At 51.2% G+C, this 18,922-nt stretch overlaps 1 protein-coding gene across 2 annotated transcripts in view; it reads left to right on the top strand.

Annotated features, from left to right (window-relative positions):
- Positions 1–16,439, top strand: part of GRM7 (glutamate metabotropic receptor 7) — a 931,188-nt gene extending 914,749 nt beyond the window's left edge. For both annotated transcript variants that reach the window (XM_056129060.1, XM_056129059.1), the window contains one exon: positions 15,790–16,439. In XM_056129060.1, the coding sequence (XP_055985035.1) occupies positions 15,790–15,816 (27 nt within the window). In that variant the 3' untranslated portion in view covers positions 15,817–16,439. The remainder of the gene's footprint in view (positions 1–15,789) is intronic.
- The last annotated feature ends 2,483 nt before the right edge of the window (positions 16,440–18,922 follow it).

Consider the following 18,922-nt stretch of genomic DNA (forward strand, 5'->3'; position numbering starts at 1 on the left):
AGAGGGGAGAGAGGCATGTCCACGGTTCTGGCCGTGAACTGTCCCCCACAGAGGGCTCTGCTCATCCCACTCTCCCCCTGGAACCTACACCTGAACATGCTCCCCTCCTGGGCCCTCCTCAATGGTTTTAACTCTTGGCCATCTTATGGGCTAAAGAGTTCAGGGAAATCTCTCCAATTCATGAAGGCGACTAACTGAGAAGACAGGCCCAGCGAACCACACTGCCTTTCTCTTCAGATGCGAATTCAGCGAACCAAAGCAAAGCCCTGCCTCTCCTAGGACTGACTGGACACCTCTGGGACCATTCTTCTAGCCATCTCTCTGTCTGCTGCCCTTGCTAGCCTCAAAACTGCACACAGACGTTCCCTCCCCACCCCACTCCGTGCGGGGTTACCACCAAGAGACCAAGAGGTGGGGTGGCCTCCCCAAAGCCTGACTTCTGCCTGGGCTCTGGCTCATTACCACCCAGCCGTTTCCATGGAGACTGACACTTGACACAATGTATTCAGGATGTCACCATAATTAAGAGGTATTGTTGCCGAAATGCCATCTCTTTCTTTGTTCTTGATACCGCTCATTTGCAGGGAGAATGAAAACATCAGTCATAAGATGCCAGCGGATGGGAGCCATTTTAACTACCAGAAAACTCCAAAATCCCTTTGGCCCAATGCCACCCAAATGTCCCCAGAGCCCCGAAGCTGCCCTGGCTACCCCTGCTTTGCTCTTCTGTGCCCGGGAAGGGGGTCCTACCTGCAGCCTGTGCTTGTCCCCCATCTCACACTCCCTCCCCTGGCCTGAGGTATCCTGTGCTCTCTGCTCTGTAAAGCCAGTGTCTCCTCAACTCCCAAACTGGGGTGTGCAGGAAATAGGGAGCCTTGCAGCGCACTGGTGGGATAGGTCCTCCCATCATTAGAGCATTTACAGGACTGAATGGGTCCTCGCCTCACTGGCCTGGCCAAATCGGCTCTATTTGCTTGCCTTCACTCCTAGCAACACATATCCAGCTTTGCGGAAGGAGATTTTTGCCTTTCCTTTATAAAATTTTAAGAAGTTATTTCTGTGTCTATTGTTCCATAAAATAATTCTCATTTTTTTAAGTGAGTCTATTGAAGGGAGTTCAGTAGGAAGCAGAGAGAGAGCAGGGTGCAGATGAGAGTAAATGTCGCCACAATCCAAACCCAAAGTGGTGGGATGGTCAATTGCACGGAGAACCAAGAAGCCTACGGGTGTCAAGGAAACCCTCCTTGAGGGGGTGGGAGGGATCTGTGGTGTAGGCTGAGTGGATGTGGCCAGGCTGAGGTTGCAGCCCATAGATCAGAAAGAGAGAAGGAAGCTCAAGGGCACCTTCAAGGTCACGGTAGGCAGAGCTTCTGGAACAGGAAGTTGAGAGGGATTGAGAGCAGCTCAAGGTTATAAGCAAAGAGGGTTATCAAAGGGCAGTCCTGCTTGGAAGGAACCCTAGGGCTGGGCAATATATATTCTCTGGGACAATAGGGTGTCTTGGGGTCCCGTGGATGGCCCCTAGAGGCACAAAGATCAGATGTGGAAAGGTATGAGGTGGAACTTAGTTCCTCAGTAAAAAATAGTGCTACTGTATATCTAACATATAATTAGATCAATGTTCTCTACTTTGATAATTCGTGCGTCATATCTTAGAACATAGGAGAGCTAGTGAGTTGGGGAGAAACTGCTGCTTCATGCTGTGATTTGGTGACACATATTAGAAAATGGCACAGAGTCACCAGAATGTGGCCTGGGAGGGAAGAGCGGGACTGGAGCATACTGTGTGCTCCTCCTCAGTCTCCACACACCCACTACTTCTCCATCAACTTTGTAGGTTCTGGTGTCTCAGGGGAGTCAATTTCAGAGAATTAGGGCACCCAATAATTCTGAGTTATCCAGGAATAACTCAGCAACTCTCAGAGTTTGGGGCAACTAGGAGGTGACCTTGGAGCTCTGAATCCATTTGCTCTATCCCTAGTTGCTAATGTCCATCACTGTCACATAGACGACAGTAAGTGCCACTGCAGACAGATGACCAGGACACCCGGGTCTCCTTCTAAGCCTTGAGGAACACCTCTACCATCCTGACTTTGCCCCTGGCCTCTTTCTCCTCTGCCCTGTGGTGGTTCTAGGAATCCAGACAGACCCTGAACTGAGACCTCAGTAATGGAAAATCTTGACCTAACGGTCACAGGGTCAGTGAGTGGGCACAGGGCTCTCGGCACTCGACTTGCCACCCTTGTCCAATTCCCAGCACTACACAATCTGCCAAGCACCACCAAGAATGATCCTTAAGCACAGATGCAGAAGTAGCCTACAGCAGTGCTGGATGTGTCCCCAGCAAACATTTTAAAGGTAAAGTTCACAGTCTAATAAGCAGTCACCCTATTGTTTTTTAAATTTTTTTACATTTTTAATGAGGCACTGTGAGATACAGTTATAGACTTAGAGATTTCCATGATTAAGTTTCAGTCATACACTGATCAAGTACCCATCCCTCCACCAGTGCCCATTCTCTACCACTGATGGTTCCCAGTATCCCTCCCACCACCCCCAACCCCTCCTCTGTGGCAGGCACATTCCCTCTTACTCTCTCTCTCCTTTGGGGTGTTATGGTTTTCAATACAGGTAGTAAGAGGACATCATGTTTGGTGCATACTTTGAGCATGCATCTCCCATCCCAAGCGAGCCCTCCAAGCATCATTCACTTAGTGGGTCCTTCTCTATGCCAGTTGCCTTTTCCCCCAATCTGTGAGGTCAGTTTCCAAGCTGTCTTGAGAGATCATCCTGGCCCTTATCTATATTATCCTTGGGTGATAGCCTCCCATCCTGTTACTTTATATTCCACAAATAAGTGCAGTCATTATACGGCTGTCCCTCTCTCTCTGACTCATTTCACCCTATTTAAATAAGACCCACAAGTATTCTCAAAGGGTGCATGCACTTCCTGATCATCATCAGTCTCATCAGATTCAAGGCCTGGCACCAGAATGCTGAAGCCATTTTAATCAAAAGCCAAAACAGGCTAAGATAACCATTTTAGCATGGACAGTACCATCCCCCCCCCCCCACACACACACACACACACTAACATACACACATATACACACACTGCCCACTCTTGATGCTGGGAAGGTTGGTGCTGGGAAGGTCTTGCCCCACCGACCCCCCACTTTTCTCATCATTCCCTGAAGTGGTGATTTCTGGGGTCACTCCTGTTCCCAATCCTGTGACTTGTTCAAGTCTGTTAAGATGTTGCAACAGAGAGTAAGTCAGGAAGCTGAGCAGACTCTAACCCAGCCAAGAAGAAACATGAAGCTCACCCAAATTTCCATCTGTAACATGAAAACACAAGCCCTTTTTCAGTGTGTGTGCATGCCACCAACACACACCAGGAATATGTGTGTGTGCCAGTCATGTGTGTGCATGCACACATGTGACACTCAGAGCATAGGAAGCTCACAGTGGTCCTTTTTCCTCTGTGTTCTGCTGGTGCCCAGCTGGCCTGCTTTGAGAAGGTGTTTGGGTGCCTCCCACCCTCCCTCCTTGCCCTCTCTACTTCCACTCCTTCCTCCTATCCTTCACAGTCTACATCTCCAGCTCTTGCTCTGGCTCCACGTATAGCAATTTTCTGGGACACAGAAGGGCCTTAGATGAGGTGTTTGTACCCCTAAACGGGCTTCTGCAGTGCCTCTGAGGGAGAATCTTCCAGGAAGTCCTGGTGTCTAGGTGAAGCAGGCAGGAGCCCCATTGACTCTCTGCTCTGCCCTTAGCTGGTCTTCACCCTCATGTCTGCGGTGAGGAGCCCCATTTACTCTCTTCCTCATCCCTTAGCTGGTCCTCACCCCCCATGTCTTCAGTTGCCTGTGCTCCTCTAAGCAAGGGTGAGTCATGCCCTACTGGAGAGCTCCATTTTGACCTCGCTCTACCCCCAAAGGTTTTTGTCCCTTGAGGTCACACCTGTGGGGCCAGGATTGAGGACTCCAACGTGGCCTGGGGGGGACACTGCTTTCTCTAGCATGCAGCATAGGAACCCTGAGTGCCTAGTGACAGTTGAGCACATTGGCCTCTCTCGCAATCACCTGGGCCCTGGCATGAGTCACTGCCTGCCTGAGCTGTGTTTTCTCTGAGATCCAGCAGGAACTCTGATGCCAGGCTCAGGGGCTCTGTGGGCAGCAGTGGCTATGGTCTGGCTCCTGACAAGGAGAAGCAACACTCGAGAGAAGCAGGGAAGGAAGAACACGCTTGAGACCCTCCCAGGGCTCCTCCTGCCCAACATCAAGTAGGCGCCTCCACCATCACAGCAGGACCAGAAGGCAGGGAGGCCCGTCTCAGCTGCCCCTGCCCTCCCTCATGTGGTTCCAGATCCCAGGAACACTCACAGCCTTGCGGTACCAGACCAGCTTGCCAAGCTCTCTTGCCAAGCTCAGCTGGTCAGTGCCATCCTGGAGTGAGTCTCAAGGCGGTGTTGCACAGACGCTCCCTGAAACAAGGGCCCACGGATCCAGGCAACCGCATCCCTCCCACCAGCTCAGGAACTAAATCCAGCCTGGTCTGGTTCAGTTAGGCTGACCCAGATGATGTAAACGTGCTGCTCGCCTTCTAACTGCGCCAATGCCCAGAGGACCAAGAGAAGCCCCAGTCAAGGAAACTTAGGCCCTTCCCGCATGCCAGCTGCATCTAGAGCCCCAGGGCTGGTTAGCTCAGCCTGGACACCGTCAAGGGAGAAGAGTCTCCAGCCGGCTGGCAGGTCCATTAGGGCCCAAAGGTTGGTGATCTTTGAGTCTGCTCCCCAGGCGAGTGAGTGCTCCCTGCAGTGGGATTTGCGCTCCAGGCACCACTGGCACTTATATAGCTCTCACATGTGGAAATGCAGGCTGAAGAGCTGGTGGGATCCTGAGCGCTGCCCCCACGTTTCTCATTCCTGAATCCAAGGAGACAGCAGTACAGGGGGAGCAGACATCATCTCCTGATCGAAGGGTGTGAGGTGCTTGGCACAGGATATGGCTGCCCGTCCTCCCCGCCCCCGCCCCCCCCCCACACACACACACAAGAAAGCTTTGCTGGCTGACAAATGGGCTGCACCCTTCTTGTTCCCAAGCCAGAGGAAGAACAACACCAACCCATCTCGCTGGCAGATTTTCTTCTCAGCAGAGTGGCAGCAGCCCCAGCCTCTATTTACCCACATCTCTGCCAGTCGGTGGTGCCGGAACCATATCAAGGCCTTTCAAGGTTGGAGGAAGTGGGCTGCTTTGTCTTACCTCCTACTTATGTGATTTCCCTGGCTTCTTGCTGAACAGCCTAGCAAGGGAGATTCTGCAACTTGCTTGGCCAGCATCTGAGTCACGTTTGAGCTGGTTCTCAGGGGTGAAAGTGCTTCTCGGACTGATATGCTGAGATGAGACCTTCCTACACCAGGCAAGCTGATAGTGTCTGCTGTGCAGCTTGAATGGAAGGTCCTTCAAGCCTGCCCCTGCCCCAGTGAGAGCAGACTCTTCCCAGCAGGCCTGTTCCTCTCTTCACTGGGAAAATGATTGGTTTTAATCAAAGCTGGTTTGTGCTAAGTAAATCTTAGTAAATGGATGCCAGTATTTCCTCCCCATCCACCAACTGCAGTGCCCCTCTGTCCTAAGACCTGAATTGATCAATCACTGAGTATTTAACCCACACAGCTGGCTGGCCAGGTGCTTCTCACTGAACACAGTTCACATCTTAAGCTCCGCATCTTCCTTCTATTAGCTTAGTTGTCAATTTCGGTGCATCTCACTCTGGATTTTTCTTACCAATTTATACAATGTTTGAAACAAAATTTAGCAAAGCTAAGGCATAGTCATAATGTTTCTTTAAAAAATCATATATATATACACACATATATCTATATCTCTCTATTGACATACATAGAGAGATATAGATATATATATAAAGATCTCTCTCTCTCTCTCTCTCTCTATATATATATATATATATATATATATATATATAGGTAAAGGTAAAGGCCCTCCCGTTGATCATCGATTTGCTCGAGCGGGCCCAGTAACGTCTCCATTGGAGACTTTTTGTTGTTACTGTGTTTGGCATATCGAATACTCTCGGTAGCTTGCCGGGCTCTCCGAGAGGGGCAGAGGAATTGTATATATATATATATATTCCTGGTAAGAATGAATAAGATGCACACTAAACTGCCCCCTAAGGGAATAAGCAAGATATTGCATGTCTGCTCTTTGAGATCTTTGCTGGGAGGACTAAGTAATTCTGAATGTGCGCAGCTTGCTTCAACTATTAGTGTTCCTTCTGACCCAACAGCTCAGCTGGCAAATACTTCCTTAGGTGCAGGACAGTTGTTTGCCAATTTGCAGAGGCGAGTAAGCAGCTCTACCTGCTGTGTGATTGCAGCCCAGGAAATGTGGCCGATATCCACTTGCTGGAGAGTTTCCAAAGGTTCTCAGAGCCCAAACCCCCGGCCAGCCAACCACTAGGAATCAGCGATGCTATTTTGTGCTGTGCTTTTCCCCTTCACATACATGAGCCGGGATATCCCTTTCCTCCGTCAGGATAGCGATTGAGTTAGCCAGGATTAACACTCACAGCAACTCCATAAAATCTTTCAGAGCAAAGAGAACACCAGCAAGTTAAAATGGAGAAATGGCTAGTGGAGAAGTGGCAGGCCTTGGGGACCCCACGGGAAAATGTGTGTAACTTGCCAACATTGCAGGGAAAGGGCATCTGTGGACTTGGAGCTTGTCTTTATCTCTCTTCCAGAGGTGAGGCATCTGGAAGTTTCCTTTAGTGGTGAAGCTTTAGGTCAGGGAGGCAGACAATGACAGGGAGACTGACCTGCAGGGTACCTGGACAGAAGTGAGGAAGAGAATTAGGAGACTCGGGGCCGGAGGGAGCCCTGGTTTCCAACTCCCACTCTGTCTCTGGGAAGAGCAAGAGCTCTGTGGGGAGGACTCAGCAATGAGACCAGTGGAGAGCATCTGTCCTCCTTGAGCACCTCCCTGAGTGTCCCCTTTCCTGGGCTGGAGGCTGCTGTAGGCTAGTTTCACGCGTCTCTCTCCTGAGTGCATGTGTGGTTGAGTTTTCAGGACAACCACACAGCTGCTGGGCAAGTGTCTCACATGGATCCAAGCAGCCCTCTGAGGAGTCCACACAGGGCCTTGGGAGCACGACAGTCCTCAGTGTTTTAGTTGACTCCGGGTTGCCTGAGAACCTCTCTGACATTCTTCTTTGCTGACTTTCTCATCTTTAAACATCAGTCACCTCCTGCAGAGGGGGAAACTGGACTTACAGCCCAGGTGGGGCACAGAGAAAGCTGAGCCCTGCACCCTGAAACGTGGCTTTCTGTGGAGAGACTATGGCTCCTGACGTCTGCCAGACACAATGGCCATCAGCAATGGGAAAGGGGTTTCCCTGCAGGGAGAAGATTGAGTCCACCTTCACCTGGAAGTGAGTGCACTTGGTCAGGGTCAGTGGGAATGAAGAAACACCTTCCCGATGGGCATTCTCCTTGGGATGCTGCCTTGGGAACTATGCTCTCTCTAGCCACTGCTGCAGTTTCTCATCCTCAGGTGCTGTGTAGGTACTTTACACCCTTGGACAGGCCAGAGGGCCAGACCCTGTGCTGCGGCAGTGGGCAAGAGGCCCTTCATGGGTTTGGCCATGTCATGCTCCCTCCTCGGCTCTCTGCTTGGCCCAGCACATCGTGTTCTAAGCTGAGGTACAAGAGCCAAGCTCCAGGGAGGAAGGATGAGCCTGCCTCTTGCCAGCCACACCTCCCCCCTGCAACATGGCAAGCAGGAGCCACTTCTCCAGAGTCGAGAGGTACCCTGGGCCTGTGTGTCACCAAGAGAATGTCCTTTTAGGACATGCCAGCCTCACTTTCCAGTTTCCTACAGCTTACGAGCCTCGCCCATCATCCCCTCATCCACTGCATGTTTTCCTCTCAGCAGGGAACATGCCTGAGTGACCATTGAGCATCAAGAGGAGAGAAGGAGACGGGAGGGTCTCGACCCCCCAGCCCCCTCTCATTGCCATGTGCAGCCCCAGGCACAGGCACTCACGCTGAGGGACACGAGGGGTCATGGCTCAGAGGTCACCTACCAGGAGATCAGGCTGACTTCAGTGCCAAGTAAACAACATGGAACCAGAATTGGAAAGGGGCAGGAGACCTGCACGAAGGCATCTGACCACCAGCCCAGCAGGCCTTCAGGCCTTGTGAGGGGGAACTTGGTGGCCAGTGGAGACTCCCATGCTCCTGAGCCTGTTCCCTGGGCAGAGGACACGTGCTCTCTGGGCTGTGGCAGGGGCAGTGCCCACACCAGCTGCTAGCTGCCTCAGTAGGTTTCTACCAGCCTCCAAAGACTCTGTGCTCAGAATGTTTGTGTGTCCCCAGCCAGGCGCTGCCGGAGCCAGGATGCAAAACGGTCCGTGCAAGGGACTTGCTCAGAGATTCCACGGGCAGCTGCTCCAGGTCACAGCCCCGAGCAACACAGGGTGTCCCCACTGCTTGCCAGTCTGAAGTGACAGAGCTCCATGACTGTCTGTCTCAGGCCTGTGGGCAGGTTCCAGCCGGGAAAGAAGAGCACTGAGCCTACGTACCACCACAAGCCAGGTTTTACACAACAGCCTTGCACAAAGAGTTATTTTGGGTTTTGGATTTGGATTATTTGTTTTATTTCGGGAGTGAAGGTGTTGTGTTGTATGGTGTGGTCTCATCTGGCCATAGTCAGGGCTCATTCCAGGCTCTGCTTTTAGGGATCATTCCTAGAGGGGCCCAGGGGAATGATATAGGGCACTAGGGAATGAACCTGGGTTGGCACCTTACAAGGAAAGCACCTGACCTGCTGTATTATCCCCCTGGCCTCTGTTCTTAACTTTGCTGGCATCAAAATCAATGGAAAGTTCCATAAATGCAAAGATTTCTTTAGACCAGCTCATGCAGTGACCCAGTCTTGTTCACCATAGTTCCTGGAAAATCTCTGAGCTCCTTTTGTTTTCTTGCACAAAACATGATCTCTTCACTGCCACAGGACCCAAGAGTTCCCTCCCCAAGGGTCCAAGGATGACTCTGTAGAGAAAGTTTGGAATTGAGAATTTCCACTCTGTGAGTGCAAATTCCAGTCTTGTCCTTTCCCAAACTTTGTTAGAAGACACCCCCTGGAGGAATGAGACTGGGAACTAGGGCCACTCTCCTGGATTCTGTGTCTTTGTGACAGCCTGAGGGGGCTGAAATGACCCCAGTGCCTTTGCACATATCCAGCATGCACTAATCATACATTCACAGCAGCCTTCCTCTTGACTTCCCTCCTCTCCTATAACCACAGATTCTGAAAACAGTCTGCAGCAAGAGGCCGAGAATGCAAGGGACTCCTCCCCCACAGCTCATAGAAACAGAGATGGGGTACTACCCAGTTACCTGCCAGGCCCCCATTGCCCCTTGCCTCCCTGACTGTCCTCACCCCCTAGGACGTGGTTGCCAAAGCCTGGCAATCTCAATCTTCTTTCAGTCACGACCTCCCTGGAATTAAAGTGGACCCTGCTCACTGTCTATCGGGGTCTCCCCTGTAAGAACAAGCATACCCTCATTCCTTCCTCAGTCGCTGCCCTGCACCAGCTCCCTGGAAGGGGAGGGGGGTGCTGAGCATAGAGATGTGGGCACTTCCTGTCCATGCCCAGTCCCACGGACACCCCACATCTGCAAGGTGGACACTGGACTAGAAGTATGTGGTCCTGCCCATCCTGTCCCCAGCCTCCACCTCCTCCTTGCCTTATCAGCACCACAGTGGGGGAAAAGTTGGGGTGTCTGAGAGGTCTTTGGATCTTCATCTCTGGCAGCCACCCTTGGTACTGGGGGTGGTGGTGGCACTGTTCCTGGGCTGGAAGGGGCATCTAGAGTTTCCAGTCCCAGAGCTCAGCACACACTCCTGGCCCCTTGGCCTTTGTACCAGTGGAACTGTTCTGCACCCTGTTTCGTAGCTTGGGGGACCCTCTCTGCAGAGGAAATAAGGGCATCTAATCAGAAGACAGACCCCACACAGGTTCTTAGCCAGACCGTTGCAGACCCTCGTTTAAGGTCTTGCAGGCTGTGTGGGGTGTAGGGCCAGAAACGCTTCCTGAAGAACACGGATTTTCAGGCGTCACGTGCGGTGACCACCCTGGGTGCAAAGATGAACCCAACGTGCAAAGAGAATGGGGCTGGGCACCCCCTCACTGGCCCAGCCCTGTTTCCACAGAGCTGCTGGATTCTGAACTCTGGACACAGCAACATGGCTGTGATGAGGGAGAAACTCGCTCCAGCTTGTCTGAGCCATGGTTTTCCGGCACTCATCAGGAGAAATCCAATTTATTAAATCAAAATGGATGAGAGTGGGATGCAAATAAATGCACATTTACAACTGCTGGAGAGCAATTGATTTTGCCGAGAGCCATCCAGGCCCACCATGGGCTCCACAGAACCAGCGGTTGCCAGCTTCCCCTGCCCCGTGCTGCCCCGGGTATGAAGCAGGAGTAGCAGCCGCATAGATTCTGTGTGCAGAGTTGTCTGAGCAGCCGGAAACAGTTGTTCTTACCATCCTAGAAACTGCCAGACCCGGCTGCCCTCCCCGGCCCCCTCCAGAGCAGAGGTGTCAGTGGCCGTCTTACAGACCAGACAGGGGCTAATGACGGCAGCGCAGCTGGACACGGGGGGCGAGTGTCGTGGTGACCTGACAGATCCCTTTGTCCACCAGCTCTGAGATGCACCAGCTGCTCCGGCATCACCTTCAGCCTCTTCACAGCCAGAGGCATTCTCAGGCCTGAGCCTGATCCCTGAGGGAGCAGGTGGGTGTGTGAGGCAGGACTACTGTGGGGTGCATCCGGACAGCAAGTCATGCAAATCCAGAGCCACTGTGCAGGGCTCTCTCTGTCTCTCTCTCCCTCTCTCTCTCTCCCTCTCTCTCTCTCTCTCATACACACACTCCGGAACTCCACGGGTCACCCCAGACACTGGGATTCTCACATCCACTTTGCAGAGGTGCAAGTCAGGCAGAGAGAGAATGAGAAAGAGGAGAATGAACCCCAGGTCTGTCTGTGGACCCTTACAGTCTACGTCTCTCCCAGGGGCATGTTGACATGGAAACATCTGTAGAGAACATTCCAGAATTCTGGGGACCTGGGTTCAGAATGCCTCAGCTTTCCCAGTCTCTCATCCTCCATGTCCTTCCGCTGGGGTGACAGAAGTGGCTGCTTTCCTCCACCCTGACGAACCCCTTTGTTCAGAAGTCCTGAGGTTACCAGCTATTCTGACATCACCTTCAGTCTCTCTCGAAGTACCTCGGTGCTCCATTCCCCAGGGATAATGGCTACCCCTCTAGAGTAGAGGGGAGAAGAGGCCCTGAGGCACCCCAAAAGGCCCCTGGACAGAAAGAGGTGCTCTCCACCAACTGCCTGTCATAATGCAAGTATGGAACGAGGACACTGGCAGCAACTCCATCCATCACACAATGTCACCAGGCTTCCCAGCTCCTGTCTTTCCTGAGTAAAAATCCAGCAAGATGGTGCCCCCACAGCCTTGACAAGGGTAGAATGACTGGACTTGGTTGTGGGCAGGACCTTGCAGAGACGTGGGCAGGAGCCCCTTGTGGGCCACATGTGGTACAGGCTCATCTCTGGGACACACCTACCACACCCCACTTCTTAGGTTCTGCCCCCAGGCTGATTTCATTCCAATTATCCAGGCATGGCGCTGGCTCTGCTGAAGGCTCTCCTTTCCAGAACCAAGACTTTCTTTGCTTTCAGCGTGTCTGCTAAGAACCGGCTCAGCCTCCACCTGCCACTTTATTTCTTCAGGTATGTGGCTGAGTGTTAAAGAAAGACCAGAACCTTCACTGCCTCCATTCCCAGCAGAACTGAAAATTGATTTCATCATTTTCTTCAGGCTAAGAGGGTGACCAAGAATGATGGATTTATTTCTCTGCACAAGAGAGGACACCCAAACAGTGCTCAAGAGGCCTTTGGGCCCCACGGGCAATACTCAGTCAAGCAGCCCAGCAATATTTGGGGGAACCATGTGCTACTATGGATCAAACTTGGGCTGGGGGCCTGCCAGGCACAGCATGCACTATAGCAGCTGTCCAAATTCCTGGTCCAAATGACAGGATTATAAGGCACAAGTGATTATAAAGCTCCGAGTGATACCACAAAGGGTAGGCAGCAAGGGAGGGAGAGGGAACATCAGACTCTGACCTTGGTGGGAGGTGGGATGAAGGCCAGGGCAGAGCTGCAGCTGTCACTCTGCTGTGTTCCTGAGGAGATGGACCCCAAGGTTAAGGGCCTCATGTTGGGAGCCAGGCTCCTCCCGTTTCCCTTCTGTGGCCACCGTGGTCTCACGCACACGCCCAGCCAGATTTGCCTTTGCCCCGGCCTTGCAACCTTTGTGAAGCTCAACAGGACACCAGGTGGATGGTTAGCAAATTGTGGAGCAACTGATGATCTAAAAATAAGACCAGAACCCCAAGACCCTAGCCCATCTGAGCTGGCTCAACTTTTCCCTGCCCCCATGGGTCCCCCTGATGCCTGGAGAACCCTTTCTTCCTCCATCTCTACGTGGTCTGGGTGATGCTCCGTCAAGACAGTTTGTGTGTGAGATTTAATGACTCGGAGCAATGGGCCCAGAGAGCTGGGGCAGAGGGGAAGGTGCTTGCCTCGCATGTGGCCAACCCAGGTTACATCCCAGGCACCACATAGGATGTACGTCCAAGAACCTACGCACCTCTGCTAACAGCTGCTGCTGGGCCCCACGTGAGGGTACCACGAAAGGCAGGTGCTAAATGGAGGCCTTTGGTTGGGACTCAACAATCTAAAGATATTCCTGTTACTGACTGCATACTGCAGCCCTTCCTGCCACCCCCCATCCCTAGGAGAGGTTCCTGAGTCCAGAGTCAGAATTAAGCCCTGAGCACTGCTTGGTAGGAACCCCGCTACCCCATCCAGAAAGAGAGAGAGACAGACAGACAGACATAAGAGGAAACAGTTGAAGTCAGTGTCACATTGCTTTAGATTTGACTCAACACCTGCTGCAAATTGCTCAAGGCTTCTCTCCCTCAGAACACATACCCTGGCTCAGGCTCAACCTCATGGAATCACAAGTGTCCCTCAGTCCTGACTGGGAGGCTACCCCTGCAGAGAACTGCAGTCCCAAGTCTGCCAGGACCCTGCCCTTTGCTCCTCTTCATCCTAATGCCCATGTCATCCTAGTGCTCAGCAGTATTTTCCTTAGCGTTCCTCTCCAGCACAACTCTTTGGAGTGAAGCTCCTTGCTTCTCTGTGCCATAAGCCCCACTGCCATTCAAATCAATGAAGCATCAGTGAGGCCACTGAGGCACCTGTTCTATTTACTCAGGTGCCTCCAGTGGTGGCATGTATGGAACCCAGCAGACATGACTCAGAATTGGCACAGTACATCCCAGAACCTACTCAGCTCTGCTGACAGCTGCTGCTGGGCCCCATGTGAGGGTACCATGAAGGGAGGTGCTAAATGGAGGCCTTTGGTTGGGACTCAACAATCTAAAGATATCCGTGTCACTGACTGCATATCGCAGCCCTTTCTGCCACTCACAGCTGAGGGGTGGCAATTACTTCCCCCATTTTACAGACGTTCAGCAAAGCTGTGGCACAGGACTGTCTCCATCTCATCTCCAGAAGGAGGCCAGGCCAACCAGAACCAACTGGGTGGCTTAGCAGAGCCAGAAGTACTAGAAAACATTAGCCTGCCTTGAGGTTACTGGTCCCTCCGAGCCCCCAAGCCTCCTGTGAAAATGAAGACTGTCAGCCTTCACCCTCAGCCACTTGCAGGGTGGAGAAAGTCATGGCAAGCACCAGAAATAATCAGTCATCACCATGCCACACCTCCCCAAAACACACATTCCTCCCCATCAGCCTTTAGCACATGCTTGTTCTCTCAAGGTAACCTCTTCGGGGAGTTCCAGATTTGCTCTGCTTTGCTTTTACCACAGACGCTTAGTAGAGAACAATGTCAATCAAGCACATAATGGAAGTGGGCACCCAGAGGAGAGTTGGGACGTGTTTGTTTATTCTCTGCATTGCCCCCAGGTTCTGAGAATAGTTAGCACATTGGGGTTTGAGGAGTCCACGTGCTGCTAACTTCCATGCCGCTCTATTGCTAACTCCCCGTCCCTCACACATACACGCACGCACGTACACACACACTCTATATGATTCAACAGGGAGGCGGGGCTTCAATTCTGGATCCAGAAAACCCTCCCCATCTTCACATAGTGGTGCAAGTCCAGACTCACATATAAGACTCTTTCCCACAACAGCAGCTGTTTTCTTGCTCTAACATAGCATAGGGACCCCAAAGTGGATATCCTGGATACCTCGAAGCTTCCAGGATACAGTGGTTGGAGGAGGTATAGCTTCTTCACGAGCTGGCCCAGAACCGCCTTGTCCATGTGCTGCTAACTTCCATGCTGCTCTATTGCGAACTCCCCCTCTCTCACACATATACACACGCACACACACACACACACACACACACACACACACACACTATATGATTCAACAGGGAGGCAGGGCTTCAATTCTGGATCCAGAAAACCCTCCCCATCTTCACATAGTGGTGCAATTCCAGACTCACATTATAAGTCACACTGGTTGTGCTACCAATGGTTCAAAGCATGCCGTCAACTGTCACCATGACTTTGCCATTACTACTCAGTGCATTGACTAAGGGACACTGACTTAGCAGCTTGGGGAGTCAGGAACAGGAACTGAGTAAGTGCCGTGTAGCAGGGACCTTGGATCCCATAGAGGCCCACGCACAAACAGGAAGTTGAGCGACTAAGGAGAGTACCTCATTGAACTGGTTCTCTCAGTGTTGAGAACTGGGACATAAGACACAGTCCGGCTTCAAGAGCTGGTGACTGTTTCAGTGTGAGGACAGGATAGGATAAAAACCTCTCCTCTGCCCTGGGTCTGCAAGAAACCTGTGATTTACTGAAGACAAGCGGGAATGAGTCTGTGATTAAAGGTGAGTCATGGGATCGAGGTAGCAAGCTGGAAAGTCCCGTGCTCTGCATGTTAGGAAGACACAGCATCTAAATGGTGCATAGGGAGACTGCAGTGTCATGGAAGAGACTTTCCAACCTGGAGGAAACTGAGCCTGCAACTGGGCATTTACGATCTCTTCCCAACAACAATCAAAGAGACTTTCTGTGGCACCGGGGGTGAGTTAAGACTGGGATAGAAGCTCTGGCTGGCATCTCTGTAGTCAGTCTACACTAATGCCAGCTCCTAGCACCACCTTTCCCAGGCCAGGCCCTTCATCATGAGAAGGTCAGAACACATCTAAGTGAGCTACCTCACATGCAAGCAAGGCCCCCAGAGCTTAGGACTGGTGCATTTGAGAGCGTGGTACCCACACAGTTGTGCCAGCCTGCAAAAGAGCCTGGAGTCCCACAATTCTGTTTCGCGAATTGTGGAACCATGCAGACATTCCTGAGCCAACTTAGAATGAGTCTCATTCCAATGCACACTAGTGAAGGGACAGGTATTGGAACATTGTGTGACTGAAACCCAAATCATAAACAACTTTGTGTAGCTCATGGTGATTTAAAAATAATAATAATAAAATGAATATGTCCCATTCTCCAAAGGGATGTGGGTGCTCTTTTTCATGCCCTGAAACTCCCCACCCTCGACTCCACCCATATTTCATAAGGCTCATGCTCCTGCCACCCTGGCCAATGCAGCCATCGCCAGCACTGACTCTTTCGCTTTTTCTTTCAGGTCCTGCAGCAAAAAAGAAGTACGTGAGTTACAACAACCTGGTGATCTAACCTGGTCCGTTCCACGGAGCCCGGAGCAGGCAGAGCCTCCTTTCCTGCGTCATGCAACCTGACACAGGACACTTGGGGTCTTGTCTGCCACCCATCCACCAGGGGCGCTTCCCCAGCCGGGAGACCAGTGTTAGAGCATCCAAGGGTCCTGCAGCTGCTCTCAGAAATAGTCTCACTTGCTCTCGGCTTCCTGAGTCACTGGCATCAGCGCTGCCATCTCAGCTGCCATTCTGGTCCTTCCCTCCCCAAGGGAGACTCGAGACTCCAGCGCCCCCCCCCCAGCTCTTTGGAAGGCAGCACGGGGGGGCCACCACAGCCATCCCTGGGGCTGATCTGTCGTTCCGTGTCTGTACTTCCAGGCGGCAAGGTTTCAAAGTGTTCTGTACAGTTCGTGAGGACTTTTGCACTTGGCCATCATGTTGTACCTCGGTTCACTGTTTTGTTTCCGAATGCCCTGTTTCCATAGAGCCTGGTTCTCTCCGGCGGCCAAATATTGGGGGAGATTTGAGAGTAACAGTTCACAGAGATGGCGCAGACTCAAGTAAACACCCCTGAGTTCAGGACTGTCTGCTTCAGATAAAACGCTGCTGCAAATCATATTCTTCTTCTCCTTCTTCTTCTTCTTCTTCTCCTCCTCCTCCTCCTCCTCCTTCTTCTTCTTTTAAGACACAAAAAGATGTTTAAAGACCAAAAACTGTGCTGAGAGAGTCACCTCCCCCACCCCACTTTCTGGTTGCTCGAAGGTCCAAAATGGGCGGAATTGAATCGAGGGCTTGGGCTTGGACATATTCATATGCATGCCGGTAATGTATTTCACAGTGCACTGATCACTTCCGTTCGATATTTGTATTTGTGTTCTCTTTCGTTATTTTAATTAGGGTATATGGATATTTTGCAATAATTTTAAGAATTATTAAGCTATTTGAAGAAAAGAATATGGATTTTTCATGTCTTGAGGTTCTGTTCATGTGCCCTCCTCCCCACGACTGACCAGTGTGATGAGGACTTTAAAAAAAAAAGGGGAAAAAAAGCATGTATGTTTTTTACTGTTTGTAATAAGTACTTTCCTTAATCTTGCTGCTTCCGTGCCAATTTAGTGGGAAGACAACCCTTGCTGAAAAAGCCCCTTTCCATTCTCTTTCAACTCTGTGATATTGTCCACGAATGTATCAATAAAATACTTTGGTTAACTTTTTTATTTCCTGCAATAAATATTTTTAGTTGTTTATCCCCTTTCAGTTACAGTTTATTTCCTCAAGCCAGAAGGCAGGGATTGAGTTGTATCCCTGGCCCGCACACACTTCTAACGCCTTCTGGGAAATGTGTTGCAGAAGCCCTGTGGCATGAGGCCCCAAGAAAAGGTGAAATCACCATGCCTGGCATTGTCTGCTCCATAATTACCAGTGAGACCTGGTGAGTTACCTGTCAAAGCTAGCAAGGATGGCAGACAAAAGAGAACATAAACAAGACAGGCTCATATTAATAAACAGCAGTCTGGGGGAGTTTGGTGAGAAGATGAATATCTTCCAAACCTTAATCAGGGGACCCAACATTGCACGGGTAATGACTGTGAAGCATTTACTTATTTTTGCAAACAATTACGGAGCCATAGTCATGTCAAGCTTAAGACTTGGGCATTCCAAAATCCAACATGACTTAACTCAGAGTTACGACCACAAAGTTCCCTTTGCAGAGGACAATTTGGGTCCTGAACCCCGAAATCCAAAACACATTTCAATGACTGATTATGAACCAAACTGAAACCTGTTTTTAGCTGTCTCATCCCCACCATTGGCTCCTGCCCACTTCCCCTCATGTGCCTCAACTTTCTTGACCCAGGCAATCTTTGTCCATAACCCTGAATCTCACTTTACTCTCAGACTGAGCAGAAACAAAGACGATCTATCTTCAAATCCGGCCCCTTTCCAAACCCCTCTTCAGCAGACAATGGAGCAGAGACCCATATTCAAGCAAGAAGAGAGTCTAAGTGACCCATGACCTCAAGCCAGGTAACCTAGTAGATATACCAGCTTGCTGTCCCTTGGGAAGTTCTGCCCACATTCTCTTCTTTCTCTGCTGGAAACCAGCTGATGCTGTCACCTAACTGCTAGGCTAGGAACAAAGAGCTTAGGAGAGTTACCTTGCCTTAAGGGAGCACTGTGAGACCATTGCCAACCCCTCCCCTCCCCACCTGCTCCCAAGAGCCTCCACACAACGCTGTGCTACTACCCCTTCTGGAGGGAGAAGCAAAACCTGTGCAATCTCAGCCCATGGGCAGACCAGGTGGCATTCTGATCACCATGAAGAAGTTCCTTCATTCACAGCAGGGACAGAAGGACACCTTTATCATTATCCCATAGCAGTTCTCTTCTGGATGGAAAGAACAATTGCCAAACACCTCTGCCCTTCCCCGTGAACCCCAGGGCAGGGTTTCAGGATAAGCAGAAAAGCAAAATTCTCAAGGTTTTCGGAATCACTGGGGCCTGTGGGATGACTGTTAGCACTTCAGACACGCTGTAGACATCCTAAGCACTGTTCTGTATGTTCTCTTGTCCTATCCTCAAAATGCAGTTCTGGCCATGTGATGCTACATGACGTCTGAATGAGCACAGCACAGGGAAGCACAGCTGACCAGCTGACCCACTATGCTCAGGCTAGCTAGGCTTGCTGGGGTCCCACGTTCCTTCAGTGGGAATCAGGGATGGATTTGCCTCTTCACTCAGTCAAGCCGCTCTCCTCATCTTTGCGGTGAATGGAGTTCTACGGGATCTAACATGCTCACACTGCCTCACGTAGTTCCCCAACTCGCTGCTGGAGAGGCAGGCAGGGCATCCAAAAGATCTTTCTGGGACACCAACAGGCCAGACCCAGAGCCCAATGACGCTTCAAACTTTGTTTCTACAAACAAAGCAAAAGGTTCCAGAGGCCTCACTCATCCCCAAACCCACCTGTCCACTCCAGGGTGATGCCCGCATGTTCCCCCAAGAATCTGTCTTTCCATGAAACTTGATTTACCTGAAGGTGCCTCTGTTGTCTGCTTAGACCCTAGCGCCCTTATCTATTCTCTACCCTCCAAACTCCTT

The sequence above is a fragment of the Sorex fumeus genome, unplaced genomic scaffold (genome assembly GCF_029834395.1).
Source record: "Sorex fumeus unplaced genomic scaffold, SorFum_2.1 ptg000072l, whole genome shotgun sequence".
In the NCBI taxonomy this organism is placed as follows: Eukaryota; Metazoa; Chordata; class Mammalia; order Eulipotyphla; family Soricidae; genus Sorex; species Sorex fumeus.